Source organism: Columba livia, chromosome 13 (genome assembly GCF_036013475.1).
Source record: "Columba livia isolate bColLiv1 breed racing homer chromosome 13, bColLiv1.pat.W.v2, whole genome shotgun sequence".
Lineage (NCBI taxonomy): Eukaryota > Metazoa > Chordata > Aves > Columbiformes > Columbidae > Columba > Columba livia.
Window position 1 is genome coordinate 16,630,487 of NC_088614.1, and position 20,366 is coordinate 16,650,852.

At 38.8% G+C, this 20,366-nt stretch overlaps 1 protein-coding gene across 1 annotated transcript; it reads right to left on the reverse strand.

The window, feature by feature from the left end:
- Positions 1-2,258: 2,258 nt before the first annotated feature.
- UBA2 (ubiquitin like modifier activating enzyme 2) lies at positions 2,259-19,929 on the reverse strand. Its single transcript, XM_065028445.1, has 17 exons — positions 19,679-19,929; positions 16,597-16,680; positions 16,267-16,337; positions 15,064-15,128; positions 14,487-14,587; positions 14,203-14,324; positions 13,391-13,458; positions 10,983-11,104; positions 10,080-10,179; positions 9,365-9,525; positions 8,395-8,488; positions 8,184-8,296; positions 7,564-7,719; positions 6,889-6,985; positions 6,159-6,264; positions 4,630-4,766; positions 2,259-3,344 (listed from the first exon to the last, which is right to left on the reverse strand). The coding sequence occupies exons 1-17, from the start codon at positions 19,820-19,822 to the stop codon at positions 3,163-3,165; spliced, it is 1,923 nt and encodes a 640-aa protein (XP_064884517.1). The 5' UTR covers positions 19,823-19,929; the 3' UTR covers positions 2,259-3,162.
- Positions 19,930-20,366: the final 437 nt, after the last annotated feature.

Below are 20,366 nucleotides of genomic sequence, written 5' to 3' on the forward strand. Positions count from 1 at the left end.
CTCTATTTTTCTTGTCCTTTTCATACATGGTACTCAAATTCACTAAGTAAACAAAAAACACTAATGTCAAGAATGAATCGTTACTATGAAAAGCAGCCAGAAAAGCTTATCTGCTATGGAAATTGATTCAGTATAAACAAACTAGAGAATGCTGTGTGACAGAAGAGCCAATTTGTATCACTGCAAATAGCAATTTGTAGATTTATTCAATGAGCCTGGCTCAAAAATTGTTAGTGAAGACACAGCCTACATCAGGGCTGCCAAACTAAGGCACTGGGAAGAATTTCTTCTTCATTTTAACATTTATATCTTGTATCTTCCAACTACATTCACTGCTATACCAATGTTAACTGCTATTAGGACTTGAACAAATTGTCAATTTAAAAGTGGCTTGCTTGTGCTTTTTAAATTACTTGAGCTTAAGAAATGCTTCGATTTATAATTTGCCCTCAAGGAAAAGACAAAGTTTAAGTTGGAAAATTCTACATTAATGCCATGTTGGTGAGTAGTAGCCAATTAAGGACATTCATACTCCATCAGCTCTGAAAAGCCGTTTTTCATTTGGCACAGAAGCAGTTTGCATTTTAGTGGTTTATTCAGTATTGCCAAACAACAAGAACAGAACAGCTGACACTATATGAACAGCCTGTCATATGTTCTATAGAAGCAGCCTGTGTAAAGAAAATATATTCAAAATCATTCACTTTGAAGTATTTTACAGGAAGGTTCTAGGAGAATTTTTGCCATATCCCAACTACCCGGGCAAAAGCGGCACAATTACATCTCCTAAATACATGAAGATGTAATTTCTTCCGTAAATTCTAGACTGCCTTTCATGCTGCAAACCAAATGATGATGCATCGTTAAAATTACTTGATGCTTCTCTAAAACTTAACCAAACCAGTGAGTGTCCTGCAGCAGTACCTTATCTAAGATACAGTACCTGGTTAATACTGAGTATTTTGCAATCTGGCCTTATTAACAGTTATCTACTGCCCTGAGAAGCTATTATGTGTATCTTCTTGGACAGCAGCATCCCAAACTTTAAGAAATCATTTGGGTACTATCTGATGCTGTTAACACTAATGATTTAAGGAGCAGAAGCCAGTGAGACTGAATAGCTTCTCCTCCTCTTTTTCACTCCCAATCTGTTGTTACAAGTTATTTTGATTCAGCTTATATACCACTCAACTTCTAAGTCATGAACACTCTCAACTTCAGTAAAGCTAATGGAATGAAGTTTCCAGAGTTATAGCTAAATTCCTGAATATGGACCAATGCAAGCAGGGAAATTTCTCAGGTAGTGAGATAGAATCACATTATCTGTTACACACGCCAGCAGTTTAGATAAAGCTTTGTCACATCACAATGAGAAGCACATCTTATTACACAGATTAACAGGCTACTTGACAACTAATTTAATAAACTAGTAATTTTATTTTTAGTAAAGTTTAAAATGTCAGACTTTTGGAAGATGAAATCAGACATATTACATTCTAGCGCTTCAACTGTTTATGGTAAGAACTAGAAAAGCTTCCCATTGTAGCACTGAAAACCCCTCTGTAAAGCCCCTCATTTACATTTACCTCTTAGTCTTATTTACCTCTCAGTCTTCACCTGTGCTGGCCAAGAAGCAATTAACTCAAAAGTACTTAATTCCACAGTGGAGTATTATGCCTCCAAACAAGCTATTGTGTATGGCTATTAGTACCTAAGAGAAGAGAGAAAACATTAATTGCACTGTAGAACCGTAGTTTTGCACTGCATTGGCAACTCATCACTGCTGAAGAGCTGGCTTTTGTACCACACAGAACGAGATGCAGGAACCAAAACCTAAAAGGCTCGGTATTGTGGTTTTTTACATTCTCCTATACAGTTGACATTTTTTTAAAAATTCATTTAGTTTGCAAACTATAACAGAATAAATCTTGCCTGCTCAGTTTCTCTGCTCTGTAAAACTAATTCTGCATACTTATCTATGAACACAAAACTGGAAGTAATTTCATTACAGTGACAGAAATGGCTGATTAATGTGTTCCACGAATCAACACGGATCATTTTTAGAGCTACCAAAATAGTTAAGTGAATGCAATAGGCTTTAAGATACTGATTCTAGACATTGCACTTTCATCCTATGCACAAATTAACGTATAAAAGACCAGTGCTTGCTTCTTTCTGAAGGCATGAGGCGGTGAGAGCACGTGTGCAGTGGGGCAAACACTCCAACTGAAGAGGCCAATGACTGATTGTCCAAGAAAAACATTCACAAAAAGTTTTATTAAAAAAATTCCCCTTTCACCTCAAACAAGTGAAGCTTAAGTTCTGTACTACTAGGTTATGTTTAGAAAAATGAAAATAATACAGTAATTTTTGAAGGCTATACATTGTAAAATCCTTAAGTCAGCATAAACTTGGACTGTGCAAGCAAATATAGCAAGTATTTCAGATGTCATTTATTTGGTCCATCAGATGTACAGTATAGTAGTATCTGAGTTTACAAAACATCAAATATAAATAACCTGAAACTGTAACAATACACAAAAATTTGCTTCTTACATTGACATATCAGGCAGTACGAGCTGAAAAACTTGAGTAAATTAACAGTTTTACAGTAATGTACATAGTGCCAGCTGAAGTTTAAGAACACTGGTAAAACATGGCACTAATTTGCTTATTGAATTTTCTTCTTTACTTGTTCAGGGTGTGAAAAATGTTCAGGACTAGGCTAAAAATATTTTTTCTTCAAGCAAAAAAGAAAAATGCTGTTACCTAAAATCTGGGCACCAGATTGTGACCCTTCACTAAATGAGAGTAAGATTTTCATGTACTATCAAATTATACCCGAAAGGTATTTACACAAAAATAACATGCTTTTTTCATGACCGTTTTAAGCAAATACTTATCTGTAAGTATTTATAAACTATGTTTCTACTACATTTAATATACGGAATTAACATGGAAAAACACCTGAAAGAGTCCATTGACATGAGAGCTTTATCATCAAAAGAAACAGAAACCAATTGTTTAAGCCAGTGGTTTGGTATTCACTTGGAACAGAGGCCTTAAAATTAGTCTAGTTCTGGACATTTTTCACATCCCAACATCATATGCTGTTACTGCATCACATTATCTGAATCACTTTGTCAAGGGGCATTTCCATGTTCAGTCTAATGCTATAATTTCATCTTGCTCTTCAGTCTGCTCGGTACGCGCTCTCTTTGTACTAATGCACTCTTTATCTTCTAGTTTTCTCTTGCGGTTTTTGTTTTCCATATCATCATCAACATTGCTTGAAGTACCTTCATCTTCAGAATCAATAATCAATAGATCGTCTTGATCTGGAGCTGCAAAATATATGGGTTTTAAATTCAAACAGATGCCTACTCTCAAACTAAGTTTCATACATAAAAATAAGAATGTCTCTAATACAAAAAAATACATGTTGGGGCATTCTTTATCCATAATCTTTGTCATTCAACTGCAAGAGCATTTTGAATTTCTCTGGAATTGGTACAAAATAGGCTTTTCATACGGTTATCCCCTCTTCACTAGAGTTATGGAAAATATTGCATTAACTCCCCAAAATACAGGAAAGGCGTTAGTTAGCAGCACTCCCCTAGAGCCAGGCCCTGCGAGAGAACACGCAGAGGGAGCAGCAGAAGGGTGAGAAGAGCTGAAGGATAACAACAGATAGTATAAAGAAGGGAAAATAGAAGCAAGTGTCAACTTTTAAGACATGAGGTAGATTTTGTTTGTTTTGAAGTACAAATTCACTGTAAAAACTAATTCTATGCTAGGTTTTAAAATAGAATTTGAAATCAATTTTAGCAACACTCTTAACATTCCGTCTCCCCTAAAACAGGAGGCAAGTGGAAGTGACTGCGTATCTGTGCACGTTATCTTAAATATGACTGACAGGCAGAGGAACATAATCCAAAAGTGTAAGACAGAACTACAGAGATCTAACTTATCTGTCACAACAAGTATGCAGATTGATGCACTATCCCTATAGAACAGTATGAGGTTTACAGCACATCAGCCTTCAGTGCTTAAGCATCCCATATTCATTGAACTCTTTTGAGTGTATTCAAAGAAACACTCTGTATCAGGAAGGTGATGGATAGCAAATACTATCTTCTTCTTGTGCTCTGCTTGACAGGTGAACAATAATTATTTTATACACAGATAATAAAGATGTCTTCTTAAATTAACAAAATGAAACATGAGCAAGGGCATCCACAAAGCAATTTTTAGTCTGTAGGGGAAAAGTAACAAATTCGGTTGATTCTTTTTTTGTTAAGCAATAGTGCGACCATCAGATAGAATAGGTCTAACTTTATTTAAATCACTCTGCAAATGATGCACTTAAGCTGATACCTCACAAAGCCCTTGTGAGTTAAATAAATCATTTCTGTATCTTTACTGTAAACATTTGTAACAATCTTAAGAGTGCATTTTGTAAAAATTGTAAATGTGCATTTTTCTCTTCAATATTTATACATGGGGCAACTTAAATGCCTTTATTTCATGTTGGAAAGTTAACTGTCTCCAGTTTTACAATTTACTTTAATTGGACTGCACTACTGAAAGACTATTTTGTTTTGTTTAATATCAATTACTGTTATTTACCTGTTGATGTTGAGGGTTGTACTCCATCATCACTACCATTGGTAATGTTCTTGGATGTTGGTTCTGATGGTTTAGGGCCAACTTTTTCAGGGGTGTCACCAACAACTTCAAATTCTACATCTTTTTCTAGGTCTTCACTGCAGAAAAATACATATGCTTTTGAACAACCCAGTGAAAATAAAAAACCCCTGTGCTTTTCACGAAGAAAGTATGTCATTCAAGTACTGGAGCACCCCGCAACTGTGACAAAATGAGAAAAGCATATTAAAAAAAGAGGAAAATCAGTTCAGTCCTCCTTTATGATTTATGCTTTGTCTATTCATGAACACTGTTCGGCCCAGCGCCATGACTTACAATGCTTCAGAATTAGAAGAATCATTACCTGAGCTTACCTTTCTTCCTCAATGTCACATTCCTGTTCTCATTGAAAGTGCAGGGTGTTAATTTACTGTATATAATATGTATATTACTTATCTAGGGTTAAATATACACACCAATTATTTCAAAGTCACTTCTATTTGCATTGCTGTATCTGAATACAGGTAGGCAAACAGGCAACCTACAAACCCAGAAGGCTGGGGTGGTTTTGCCTTTTTAAAACTTTGTTTTGGTTTTTAAATGGCAGTTTCTCGCTTGTTGGCTGGCCCTGGAGTAAACTGGGTTTTGCACTGTATTTTTATGTTGTGTCATGACAAATTATTCATATAAACTTTCTCCAGCTACTGTTGTTAAAAACCAAACACCACAAACAAAAAAGCTAAACTGTATACATTCCTAAAAAATAACAATTCCTCTTTTACCCCTGTATTTTCTTTCCACAGCTTAATCACAGAATCACAGAATCGACTGGGTTGGAAAAGACCTCAGAGATCATCGAGTCCAAGCCTTGGTCCAACTCCAGTCCGTTTACTAGATCATGGCACTAAGTGCCATGTCCAATCTCAGTTTAAAAACCTCCAGGGACAGTGAGTCCAGCACCTCCCTGGGCAGCCATTCCAATGCCTGACCACTCTCTCTGTAAAGAATTACTTTCTAATATCCAGCCTAAATTTCCCCTGGTAGAGTTTAAGCCCATGCCCCCTTGTCCTATTGCTGACTGCCTGGGAGAAGAGACCAATCCCCACCTGGCTAGAACTGCCCTTCAGGTAGTTATAGAGAGTGCTGAGCTCACCTCTAAGCCTCCTCTTCTCCAGACTAAACAAGCCCAGCTCCCTCAGCCTCTCCCCATAGGGCTTGTGCTCAAGTCCCCTCACCAGTCTTGTTGCTCTTCTCTGGACCCGCTCCAGCACTTCAATGTCTTTCCTGAGCTGAGGGGCCCAGAACTGAACACAACACTCCAGGTGTGGCCTCCCCAATGCAGAGCACAGGGGAAGGATCACTGCCCTTGGCCTGCTGACCACGCTATTCTTGATACAGGAGCTTTGAGCTTTACTCATTAATTTAAAATTCTGAGTTGGAAATTTCCTGTGGAACTGTTATCTATATACGTACATATATACACACACAAATCATTATTTCAGAATCCTTACCTGTGAAGCACATTGATTAACAGTGTATAGTCCTGGAGGAAATCATCTGCTTGTAGTCGAGTGCCATTTCGAATTCCAAAGTCTGATAATTTTCTGTGGTTATTTGCTACAAAAATAGTGAAAAACTGCAGTGTATACAGCTATTTATATAAAGATCCTTTATACCTCAATAAATATGATTAAATGAGTACTCCAGAAATTTTATGTAGAAACCTAAGATTAACATTTATTGGCTATATTTCAAGTAAAAGCTGACATTTAAGCCCGTCAGGAGTTAAAACTACTTATGGTTGACTTATTTATCCCTCATGCATCATGTTCAAACACTTCACTATTATTATATTTAGGAATATTTTGGATATAATATTTGTAGTACAATAGTGCCTACAAGCATCATAAAAAGACGACAATCTAAGAACAAGAAAATGAACAGGACTTGCAAACAGAGGAAACTAACTGGTGCACTTTTATAGCTGAATACCTATTCTTGAAAGGAATCCTGACACTCCAGGTGAAAAGTACTTTACACAGGAAAGCAGAACCGGACATGCAGGCTCAAAGACAATACCGCTAGCTATTCTCGAGACACTGAGATACTTGCAAATCCAGTTCTCTTCAAATACAAGTCTACAGGATGAACACTAGAACATTTGCTGTACTTCCATTCTGTATATCTTGGTTTCTTCCTGGTTTTTATCTACTCTTATCTAAAAAGCTTCAGTATGCATACCTTCTGTTTCTCCTTCTTCTGAAGAGATAAGAATAGTTCCTTTTCCATCATCTATTTGTACATCTGGTGCTACCATAGCAAATTTTTCTTTCACTATCTGAAAAGATGAATATGATTATTTAATCAATAGCTGACTTTAAAACACTTACAAAAGAAAGAACCTTGAATTAGGTTGGTTTTCTTATCCTGGCCCACTTTCAGGCATCTGCTGAAAGCCTATACTTTCTGGTTTTGTTTTTTTGTTTGATTTTACTTCCACGAACAAAATAATTATATTTTTGCTGTCTGAAACCTACAGGTTCAGACACACTGGAAATAATTCTAGAGTCCTTTATAAAATGACTGAATTACAAATCCGTTGTGATTACGGAACTGTAATGTTGCCACGGAACTATTAAACCAAAATACAAATTTAGTTTTTTGCTGTTAGATATATATAGGCTTCAAAACTGCAAAAATACAAAATACAAACATTCTTTCACAAGATAAACAAGCACACATAAGGAAGAAGCATATTGGCTAATCTAGACCCTCTTGTAGCTGAGAAAAATGCAAAACTTAGAGCAAATATAAACAGCTGATGTTCAGTCAAAACATACTGAACAAAAACCTAACTGTAAAATAATTCCAGTATTAGAATAAAACTGAAAGCTGTAGCTAATATTCAAGATTTACCTTATCCTGGAGTGTTAACACAGTAACTTTGTGTACATTAAGTTTCACAGTCACTTCTGGCTTACTTGCACAGACATAACAGTTAGGATTTGGTGGATCCAAAGCACAAGGAACCAATAGCTTCTTTCTGGGATTTGGCTGCTTGTTCAGAAAAATCTTGAGAACAGACAGGAATAAAACAAGTTATTCTGTACATAACAACACTCAGAAAAGCTGCTTTCCTAAAGATTTATTCTTTTAAGTCTCACAGGGTGTCGTGGTCCCTAATCCGCTTTGACATATCTGCTGAACAGGAGAAAGCGCCTACTACACACAGCCAGTCCGACACAACACCTGTGCTGACTGACCAGCCATGGCCACACAGCCTGCTAATGTGAAACAACCCCGTTTCAAGTGATGTCAATCTGGTTCTCTCTCCTAGCCAACTTTTACTAAATTGGGGGGATTTAATGATTCTTGAGACTTCTGCTTCTCTTTTCATTGTGGCTCAGAGTTCTCAGTACGTTCAGAATCTACTGAAGCAACAACACATGAGAAACAGCAAAACTATACAATAATCAAAGTCACTTTTAAACAACTGATAAATAATAAGAAAGCAGAAGTATCTTATTTCCACTTACCGTTCTACACTGATCTATTTTTCCTGATAAAATCTTCAAACCCTCCAGCACTATCAGACCAGCTATTACAGCATTAGTAGTAGCTATAGCTGGGATAATATTTCCTGCCATTGCTGTAAAATAAGCAGGAATATGCAGATTTTTAACAAGAAATTAAAATGAGCGGTTTAGATTATTATTTAAATAAAACAATGTTATATTTTATCCTTACACTTGATATCAAATCTGCTCTTCATATTCATACTGAAAACATGCATCCTGAGGTTCGCAGCAGAAGTGACAAAATCCATTGCAGAAGGGTCATCCTGATAGGAAGTTAACACACACAAATATTTAAGAATCAGGTTACTCAATGGAAAAAGTTTGCAACACATGGTTCCTAAAACCTTGAAAACAGAAAGTTTTTTTTAAAAAGTTTGTACAATATTCCATTTCAAAGTCAACATACTTCCTCTTTCAGATGGTATGTTTAAACAGAACAGTAATTAAATACGCGTTTAGAAACTGTACTCAGTATTTCAGTAGTGAATCAGTGTATTAGTGTTGATAAAATGCCTTGTATGTTCAAAATAACATCTAAATCCTACATCTTGCAATGTTTTATGCTCAGTTTCAAAAACTGATGTTCCAGAAGTATTTTTACTATCTGTTGTAATACTCTTTACTGTTTTGTCCCTTCCATATCTACAAACTACTCTTTTTTTCTCATGCCAGGTGACAGCTGACCACAGGAGGATTACACTGACTCTCGTGTTAAAAGCTCTTGTTTTTTTACAGTAAAACTCGTAATAAATCTCATCCCTATTGTCAGAGCTAATTACCATGTACAACCCAGTAGAACTCTAGCTACAAAGCACTGTATAACAGCATGTTTTATAGAAAGCTAAAAAGGAAAAAATGAAGTTGCATTATTAAAATGTTTTCAAAAATCAAAATACGACAAATACTTCTGAATTTGTGTTTTTTCAAGTTGGTGAATTAAGTTATTTTACATTACAATCGTTAATCCTTACACTCAGTGAGCTACAAAATACAGAGGCTTTCAAGTATATGTTTGTTTGCATATGAAAAATGCTTTCAGTGAAGTGCCAGATTTTTTTGTTCTATTTTGGAATAAAAGCAATTAACATTTGTACTACATATGAAGAGTATAACTGTTCTTATGTATTTGGCAAACCAACCTTATCCCATATAAGCTCTGCTCCATCCCCTTTCTCAGCCAGGTGAAGTCTCAGGGTTTCAACACTCTTTGAAAATAAGTGTGCATAGCTCTTGACATCGAGAACCTGCTGATCCTTCAAGACTGCGGATGATTCATTTTGTTGGTCAGATATGTTTTTCTCTTTAGGAAAACAAAAACAAAACCAACAAAATAAGATCAAGAATACTTGTAAATCCCATGGAAGTTCTCTCAAAGAGCTAAGAATATTCACATTTCAGTAATATTAAATATTTTCTAAATTGAAGAACGATAACCTTGAACTACAGTAGCCCCAACATTTTACAACAAATCTACATTGAAAACTGCAACTACACTTACACTGATCACCCAGACATGCACAAATCACAGCAAACGTAAATTTTCAGCAAAACACAGTATTCAGAGATAAAGATATCAGTGCTTATGGCAAGGTCTCCTAGAATAAACTGACATACAATCTTGTGAAAAATTCATTTTCTACAGCCAATACTCGGTATCTATAACAATTTCAAAATGGTTTTAGAAAAAATGTTATCTATATAGAGAAAAATATAAAATCTTCAGGAATCACAAAGAATTAATATGGTCGTTAACAGTACTCAGCTGAGATGGTGAGAAAATGTTCGTATCACAGAGATGCATTAACAAACAGGAGGTGTGACTAACAAACACACAGTGAGAGGATGGACAGTTACCTTGGTTTTGTACCTCAGCCCAGTCCAGTGGCACTGGAGGCTTTCTTTTCCTCCACAGCTTATCCATTGTCAGCAGGTATCTAATGTCATCTTTGAAAAGCTAGGAAACATTAAATTAAAGAAAAAAAAAAAAGGCAACACAAACACCAAAAACATTAAAATGAAAGAGGTAAAAAAAGACATACTTTAATTTTACATCTGCTATGAAACTGAAAAATCAGCATTAGATTCACAAGGTTGTTTATCTCCTTGAAAATATTTTCAACCACATAAATAAAAAAATCGAACCCCACAGGAAAAAAACAATGGAAAAAGTTATTACCCATTCTCTAACATTTATTGCATAAAACAGACACAGCTGATTAATGTGGGGGAGTAAAGTAAAAATGAAGAAACAACAGTCTAAACAGTGGGTTCATGAGCCAGCTAAATCCATCACTACAGCTCTTTGTATACTCAGAGATATTCTTACCTACATGCCTATGAATTGCCAAAGTTATTACTACCTATCAACACTACATTGCATTACATTTGTTTTTTTATCCACTTTCAGCAACTCCTTAGAAGAAAAACTCCTAAACCGAAGATGACGGATAGCTTTCAGGTCCTCAGACTGGTTCTGATTACGCCAAGTGAAACTCCTGCAGAATTCATGTTTACCTTTTCATATTGAAAATAATTCAAATGAAGTTTTTTCTGTACAGTATGGACAAGCTGCTGAAGCCATCTGTACGGACACAAACCAAGCAAGTTTTGCAAAAAAACAACACTACAGCAAAACTGGTGGAAGTTGTAACACAATTGCTTAATTGATGGCTAGCACTGAGTGTCCAAACCGGGTTTTGATTTTAAAGCACCTCATGCACTTCAAATAAAGATATTTATCAGGGGTAAGTAAAATACCTTAGTAAAAAGTTTAACTGGATCGTATCCAGTTGATTTAGCCCACTCCTTAGTTGAAACACGTTTAATCTCACCATCTTCATTGGATGCTCGTGCTCTGGCTTCTGCTTCTGCTGGCTCCCCTATTAACAAAGTGTTAACCAATATTTTAATTCAAAAAAAAAAGGAAAAATCACATCCTAGTATTTCCGCAAGAGTAAATAACCAAAATTATGCAGGGACCATAAAGAAGCTTTAATGTGCCCAGGAAAAACAGAATTAGGCACAGTGCAACTAATCCTGTTTGCTTCTGCAACTCCAACTCACTAATTTAACTTGATGTCACCCAATTCCTTTGTTGTCAGATACAGTGAACAATTATTTCCTATTAATTTTCTCCACATAATGTTGTGATTTCAGAAAAATCTCTAACCATTCCTTTTAGTAGTCTCTTTTCCTGGCTGAAGAGTCAGGTTAGAAATTCAACACATACCAAAAAATTAACCAGCTTCCTACCTCTGGTTATTGTTATCCAAAAAATTCCACACACACCAATGCTATTAATTTTCTGTTGCTTTCCCAGTTACATCCAGGAATTGCTATTGTGATTTCTAATAAGCAGCAAGTTGATGTTTTCATAAAATTATCTATTAACATCTTGACGGAGAAAAATCAGTTCAGAGACCATCACTATGTTTCTTCCCTTTCACCAACGCACCATTCGCATAATTTCATATACATCTGCACCAAATCTACCCAATGTCTCATTGCCTAGTCATTCTGTATTGTGAAGCTTTCTACTGTTTTCTGCAGTTAGTTCTCATCTTTATTATTGAGTGACTTTGCTTAACCATGTATGCTGAACAGCACTGGTCCCATGCCCAATATGAGACACTTCGCTTGTCACCATTTATCTCTATCATTTAAGTAGTTTATCTTCTGCAGGATCTTAATCCTTTTTTCTCCCCATGTCTGCTTAGATCCTTCAGATTCCTCAAAAAGATTTTGCATGTCCCCCCCGGACTCAAAACAGTGTAAACCAGATGTGCTTGTCCACAGTTTGCTGGTTCCTTCAGAGGACCCACAGAGCCATGCAAGGCACAACTTGCCTTGCAGTGACTCTTCCCTGATACATCATTCAACCACTGATTCTAGAAAGCACTATCGCTATGGACTGTTTGCTCACTACAGACATGAGGCAACAGCTCAGGCCTTCTTATAATTGCCCTGGTATCTTTGTTTAAGTCAGTGGCATTGTGTCTGCTACCTTCCAAGTAACCCAGCAGCCACTGTTTAAGTGAGTTTATAACACCACTCTTTTTAAGACTCTGCTATTTCATTCTGTACTTCCTATAGGAACAACCTGTCAGGTGATCACCGACGTTCAGAGAATCTGAAGAGTCGCAGGATCCTCTAAGCTCCCTCCTCCCAAGTCCATTCATTTATCAAAGGATGCAAAAGATGCAGCAAAGATGCTTATTCACTTTTGCAGTAACTAGAGTTACCGTTCTTACAGAAAAATACTTAACATTTACAAAAGCATCACTCAAAATGGGCATATTTCCTATGCAGATTAAGAATTAAGTGTTTCAGGCTAGATGAGTTTAAACACAAACCCTCAGCTAGGAGTGGAAAATGCAGAATGACTGCAAATAACAGCCAGTCCTCAGTTCAAAAGACAAGCCTCCCAGCTGCAGGGAAAGAAGCACTCCATCAAATCCAGATATATAGGGGATAAAAGGTCAGCCTGTGAAGATCAGTTGTATTTAATTTGCTCCCTTTTCGCTTCAAGTTTCTGTGCACATTGGGAAGACTGCTGCAGAGGGAACAGGAGTCTCCAAACAGATCCACGTCTATTCATCTAAATCAGGTATTTTACACCTGGATGTGTGAATTGGAAATATGTTCGTGAGTGTATTGACTGTGTTCCTCACAGCTGTTCTACCCAGAATATCTGAGAACAATTAGTGAATGTCAGTGACCCATGTTACAGTGTATTAAAAAGTTTTCACAACAGCTGAAGTAATAATTTTAATAATGTTTTAGGCTGTCCACAAGGGCCACAGCTCTGACAGGTGAAACTATTAAACTGTTGTAATTTTGAAGAGTATTTTTTGCTCATTCTCCATGCAAAACCCACTGGTACGCACTACACATCCAATTAACTGAAAAACACTGAAATTGTTTCAAATATCTAATAAGTGGCAGTATGAGGGAACTAAATTATGCAGTGTACATGAAGGTCTGTAAGGGAAACTACTGTTAACACATCCCAGACTCTTGTTGTCCGAGGGTAAGGCAAATGGAATCCTCTTAAAAGAAAATGTAGCTGAACTCTCTAACCTTAAGAAATGTACAGAAACAAATCATAATTTCTGAAATAGAACATTTCAGTAACAAGGTAAGCTCCCAGTTAATGTCACACTCACAGGCAGCTTCAGGATCAGCTCTGTCAGGAGACACTTCTTGATCGGCATCTTCTTCTCCAAACAACTGGCTATATAATAATCAAGAACAGCAACACAACACTAGAATTTCATCATATCTGGTTAAAGACTTGAAATATTTGCTAACAGATATACATCCACTTTAGAATTCTTGCTACCAGAGTGCCATTTCATACACTGCTTTCAAAATTGTCGGGATTCATCACACGTGGATTTAACACTGACAACACAAAATGTCCAATACAAAAATGAATTTGGCAAAACAGTTCTTTATAACTCAATAGTTCACCTAGCCTTGTATTTATATTCCAGTACTGAATGCATTGCTTATAATCCTCCAAGATGCTAGCAAACTTCACATCTGTTAAAACATGCCTTTAACTGAAAAATGTGTTAACTTCACACAAAGGTGGAGATTAAAATACCCTCAACCTACACTGGTATGCCAAACTACTCTGCCAGATTTTCTGTGAGATTAGAGCAAGATGTAAGTACTAACCAACCAACCTTCTATCTTTATATTAAAAGAAAAAAAACCCCAAACAACAAAACATTCCAAAACCAGGCCAAGTAACTGGAGGTTTTAGCTATAATCCACATTCATTAAAAACAAACAACAACAAAAACCAAAACCAACATCAAACAAACAAAAAAACCCGAATCACACACAAAAAAAACAAAGCAAACCAAAAGACCCATCCAGAGCGTGTGTCCACGTTATTTCTCTGTCTGTAGGTTTAGAAACAAGAAGAGTGACCATAGTATCCATTTTCTTTTTTAAAAAAATCACTTACTTGAACAAATACTTAGCCCAAACAATGCAATGGATAGGTTCCGATGGCGTATTTCGGATTGTGCAGCCTGGAAAAGTCTTCTGAGTTGGTTTAGGATGACATTCATAACATTCTGTCACTCCCTAGGGAAAAGTGAAATATTTACTTGTCACACTGTGAAGGCTACTCATAGTATATGCTTTTACCAGATGAACTGTAACTGTATCTCAAAACACCCAACTCCCTGTTGTCTAAAATAGCCAATGATTTAAACTTAAAGCGCCAAGAGTAATACACAATCTAACCTTTTTAATAACTGTTACTTGTCCAAGGTAGCCTGCAGTCCCACTCTCTATAAGAGGAACATCAGCAGCCAGACACATCCTGTTCACGTGGTTACGGGCAGCTGCAAATCAAGGTTTTAAAGAAAAATGTGAATAATTAGAAAAAAATAGTTTCACATCTCCAAATTTAAACTAGCCTCCTATGCATTTATCCTTAATCTGCCTTACTTCATTACAGAGGACTACGACTTTTTCACAAAGTCAATTTTCCAATTAACATAAAATATATCAACACTATTAAATATAGCAAACTCAACTAAATAAAGTTACATATATACACAAAATACTCATCAGTTCTCATAAAGCAGCAACACAGCAGCTCATGCTTACTTTCAAAAAACATGTAAAAGCACTAACTACCCTTTCAAGTTTCTAGTGAAGCACACAAGCATGAGTCAAACTACAGATGGGATAAGAGGATACTTGTTATTTAACTGAGACGGCAGAAATACACATTAAAGAACACATTAAAGTTATGTTTCTATGAACAAGTAACAGTATTTCATCTCCAATATAAAAATCATAGTGGAAACTTCACCTCTATTATCCAGAGCATTCATAACCAATGTGAACTGGCGGAAGAACTCTACGTTATAGTCAGGGCTATGGAAAAGAAAAACAATACTCAAAACGGCATATTGAAGTTGGGGGTGATTATGCCACAACAGAAACTATACACATAAAAAAGGTGGATTGATCTTTGGGTGATAAATTACACATATTATAAATTGACTGGTAGCCTTTAACTGCACCATTTGTCTTCTGCCCATTTTAAAGCTGGGGGAAATAATGAATTTTATGCTGTTGGAAGGAAGCAACTGCAATTAGTACTAATTTGACCCATGAAACAGGGAGACAACAAAAAAGTGATTATACTTCTCTGACCTAATGAGTAAATTGGCTGAGTTCTGGTAACTGACCCTAAAAACGATCAGCTGAGGCTAAGACACGCACTCTGCAACTACCGTAACTCAACAGACTGTTGGTAATTCCCTATACTGTGAGAGCCCAATTGGTTTGGATTGTGGCTCCCTACCCTAAGGAGCCAAGACACAGGATTTTAAAATGTTGCCACTTTAGTATCTTTACATTGCATTTTTCAGGTTTAAAGAAAAAGGCGGCAAAGAGACAATAAAGAGCAAATAGGATTAACAGTTTCACAGTTTCAGGAGAAGGATGCAGTGAGTCAGTGTTTCAGTGACTATAGCAACATCGGAGATCAAATCTTAACATTACAGAATATCAATTTTTAAGAAACCGGACAAATAAAAGTTAAAATATGGGAAACAGCTAATGAAAATCTACATAATCTTGTACTCATTGGTTATGGACCACAAAGACTAAATTTAAACAGTTTGGGGCATATAAAAATGATACTCAGTTAACTACACACACACAAAGGACATAATTCTTATAATCATAGACTCAACAGTCACACTTATTTTAATCTCATTATTGCTCAAGACACCAGGGCATCCTTACAGTGTAGAACCTTATATACTAAATGTTGCTAAGAGGATGAAAAATAGACACAAGTAAATGACTACAGCTTACTGCCAGAACTTCAGAAAACTCATGCAAAATCCACACTCCCACTCAGGTGTGTGGTAGTGTCATATTTACAGCTGTTTCTTCTTACTGCAGTAGCTTGGTAAAATACCTTAAAGCACACCCCTGTAGCACTGAAATAACACAGTACTTGCAAACCAAAAAGGTAGATAGAGCTTAAAAACAAACATACTTCATGATGCTATCATGGTAAGCTATAATATTAGCTTCCGGACAAAACTGTAACACGCTTTCCTTGGCAACCTAGAAATAAAGAAAACAAAAACAAATCACTAATTATTTATTCCTTCCTTCTGGAGGTAGACTCAAAACCAGTTGAGTATTGAGTAAGTTGACTACCTTAAGAGATTTAAATTCTTTTATTATGATATGTTGTGGAGAGCCATGGCCAACCAAGCAACACTTACCTCTTCACGGCACAAACAAAACTGTGACGTGTTTCTAACATGGTCCATAAAATAATACTGAGTAAGACAGACCTGAGCTTTCACTTTTTTCTCACCTGTGATTTTGATCTTCCAACATGTTTCTTTTGAAACAAAAACTGCCTGTTGAGATTGCTGACATCGATAGTATCCAAATCAATCTAAAAACACATAAGAGACAGCCATTTCACTTTTACAGAAATAAAAGGGACAAAGTCTTCAACAGAGTTTGAAGCAAAAGTGATTGACCAAAATGCATAAACTTTACAGCTCTCTGTTTAGATCTGCATGTAGGTGTTACATCTGCATTACAGCAACTGTGGAGACACAAGTAATCACCTGATCATCTTCAGGAATCCACACATTTTATATAATTACTGACAATGGAAACCTATACCAAAAATTAAGGGCTACATGACAACAAACTTTCTACAGCATGAGTTCCTACTAAAAACACCCAGGAATTTTGAGATACGCCCGCACAGTAGTTAACACCAAGTCACAAACTGCTTGCCTTGTTCGCCACAGGATAAAGATTTCAGTGAGAATTCCTCAGGAGCACAGTGTACAAACCCAGAGGACACAGAGCAGAACTCAGTCAAGATAGATCCAGTCTGGCTCTACACGGGACTAACCGCCCTCCACGCTGCTCTGTCCCACGCTTCCCCAAGGTCCAAGTAAGGCTGCCTGGCAAACTAATTAGTACTTCTGCCTTATATTTGAGCATGGCTTTGAGCAACTGAATCAGGACACTGAGGGCTGCACTGTCATCCAATCCATGCACTGCAGGGCAAAAGTTTTGCTGTTTGTCACCAGGACTAACTGCTTCAGTGCACGTTAAAATACGAAGAAGTGCAGATATGTGATATATACTAGAATATTAAGTCTACTTACAAAAAAACCCCCAACATCCACTCACACAACCAGGTACCACAGAACAGTTGTGATGTACAACCTCAAAGGATGCCATGACTGTAATTGTCCTAACAGCAACGTTTCTATTTATCAATACATGCACATCCTACTTTCAACAATTCAGAAGATATATTCCTACCTTTGCTGCCACTACTTTTCTTTTAATTAAAGAGCTTCTGTGATCAACAACTCTTTTTAGAAGTCCTCTCCTGTCTCTAACATTTCTGTCTAGGATGGGAGGGACACAACTTTTTGGAGCCTCAGAGATATTTCTCCCAAATTCCTCAGTAATGCTGACAAACTCAACACAGTAACGCTTTCAGCTAGGTGGAGAGTACTATCATTCCGACTGCACAGCGCAAAGTTTAGACATGATGTACTGACAGCATTCTCATGTGCTTTTAATTTTATTAACCAAACTTCAATAATTAAAAGCGTGTGCCACGCATTTCTCATTGAAGATACTTTGCATACAAGATCCAAGCTTCAAAGTCAAAATGTCTGTTTAATTTAAGGATTATATTTTAATCTACTAAAAACTGTAATAGCTAAAGAGTTTTATTGAAACGCTAAATAAAAGCATCTGTGGATACAGAACAAACAGAAAATACAGAATGTTTCAGAAATGTATTGTAAAGCAGACACTGTTAATCTTCATTGGCCATAACATCCCAGTAACTGCCCATGGTCTTCTATCTTTTCATGATAATGGGGTTTGCAGGAAAATACACTTCTACCTCCTTTCCTTCCTCCTAAGACACTCCCTGAAAGTGCTTAGTCCACAGCAAAGAACCCAAGAACCTAAAGTGAAAACGATCAAGTGCACAAAACTTCTAAAACTTCCACTACCCAGAAAGCTTTTAGTATCTTCCCTGGAGATGACAAGTGCCATAAGCTACAACAGAAAACAGCACTACCAAGGCCAAAAGAAGTAAAGGAAGTTCTTCTCCAGAGAGAATACTTGAGACCATTGGACATCAAGAGAAGCTTCAGTCTGGCTAAGAATGATCAGAATTTCACAGTTCTCATATTACAGTAACTTTTACACTGCTCCCACTTTTGTGAGTTGGAGGAAAATGTCTCAGAACTTCCCAGATAATATACATATTCTTAATTCTGATTTGGTTTACGAGTAACTTGATTTTGTTCTTCATTCATGAGGACAACCGCATTGTCTTTCAACAAGGTATATTTAATGAAACGACGTGAATAACAAGGCAAACCAGTAACTGTACTCTTCTACAAGCTGATATGGGGATAGATAAAAACTGTTTCTAAGATGCTCTGCTCAGCAAGCCTGACTGTAAAAACATACTTCTTACAACTCGTACAAAACTCTCTGACTTGACTCCTGACCAGGCACACAGAAGTAAAAACATATTCAAGGAAGCAGACATGGGCTCTAGCTGCATTTGTACTCCCGCGATTTCTTAAAATAATTTATTTTTTCATAACTAAGAAATTAATGAAGGGCTAGAAACGAGATAACCAGAGTTTTGCTAATAGCATTTCTCTCTGTCCCATTTTAATTACCACCCTATCAATTCTGCCTTTCCTATACCCATCCAGAGATCAGTAGCAGGAAGCAAAAGAGAAAGCAACAGCCCGCGGGAGCTGTCGTGACCGGACCGCTGAGACTGTTTTACAACTCGGAGCCTAAAAACACAGTTCACCTCCCGTGTGTTTTGTTCTTCGCTGCAATCCAGCCCTGGACCACGATCCACGGATTAGCAAAGGCGGCATCAGGCAAAGCTAAGACTAACGAGCAGTCGCCGGGCAGCAGACCTGGCATAGCGCTGGTCCCAGATTTCACCTGGGGCTCCTGGAGGCGCAGCCGCTCGGCCGAGCGACGCCTGGACCCGCGGGGAAGGCGGCCCGAGCTGCGGGGGGAAGGCCCGCCCGTTCTCCCCCCCTCACCCGGAGCTCGCTCGGGCAGCGCGGACTCAGGAGCCCCGCTGTGAGGCGGGGGGACGGCTGGTGCCTGCAGGCCGCGGCCCCTTTGTGGCGGAGCTCGTCCCGGCGGCGGGGGCGGCGCGGCTGCCTCGCCCGGCAGCTTTGGCGGGCCAGAGCAGTTTGAAAACACGCAGACAATGCGGCTGGCGGGAGGGGCCGCGCCGCCACAGCGCCCCCGCGCTCCTGCCGCCGCGGCCCTACCGCCCCGGCCCCCTCAGGCCCCCCGTCCCGCTCCCCCGCGCCGCCGCCCGCCGGCCCCCCATCAGCCCCGGCCCCCGCCCCGGCCCGCACCACGTCGATGTTGCTGAAGCCGGTGAGCACCAGGTCCTTGAGGAGCTCGCAGCCGATACCGCCAGCTCCCACCACAAGGAGCCGCGCCTGGGCCACGGCCTCCGCCAGCTCGCTGCGCAAGGGGCCCGACACCGGCGCGGACATGACGGCGGCGAACGAAGCGGCGGCGGCGGGAACGACTCCGCGCGGCCTCTCCTCAGCCGGGCCGCACTCCGGACAGCGAGCCTGGGCGAGACCAGAGCGGCGGCCGCCCGCCCGCCTCGCCCACAGCGCCCCCTGCCGGAGTGGAGGGCCTCGGTCTTCTCCCGCCCACCGCCCCGGAAGGCGGCAACGGGGCAGGAGCTCGGGCGTGTGGGGTGGACGAGCCCACGGTTCGAGCCCCGCTCCCGCCCAGGCCCGCTGGCCGCCTCGGTGGGTCCCGGCCCCGGGGGCGGCCCTCGCCCATCTGCTGCAGCCGGGGCTGCGCCCACACCCTGTGCGCTCGGGGCTGCTGGGGAAAGAGCGGTCCCAGCACCCGTGGCGAGCACGGGCAGCTTTCCAGGTGTAACGTGAGCTTTTCACGTGTTAGCCTAAGTAAACTGATGCACTTCTAGAAAAGGACATAGTGAACTACAATTCTTCCTTAAAAATAGTAGTTTTGCAAACATGTTCCCTCATTTTAGCTCCCTCCACCCCTCCTTTTTTTTTT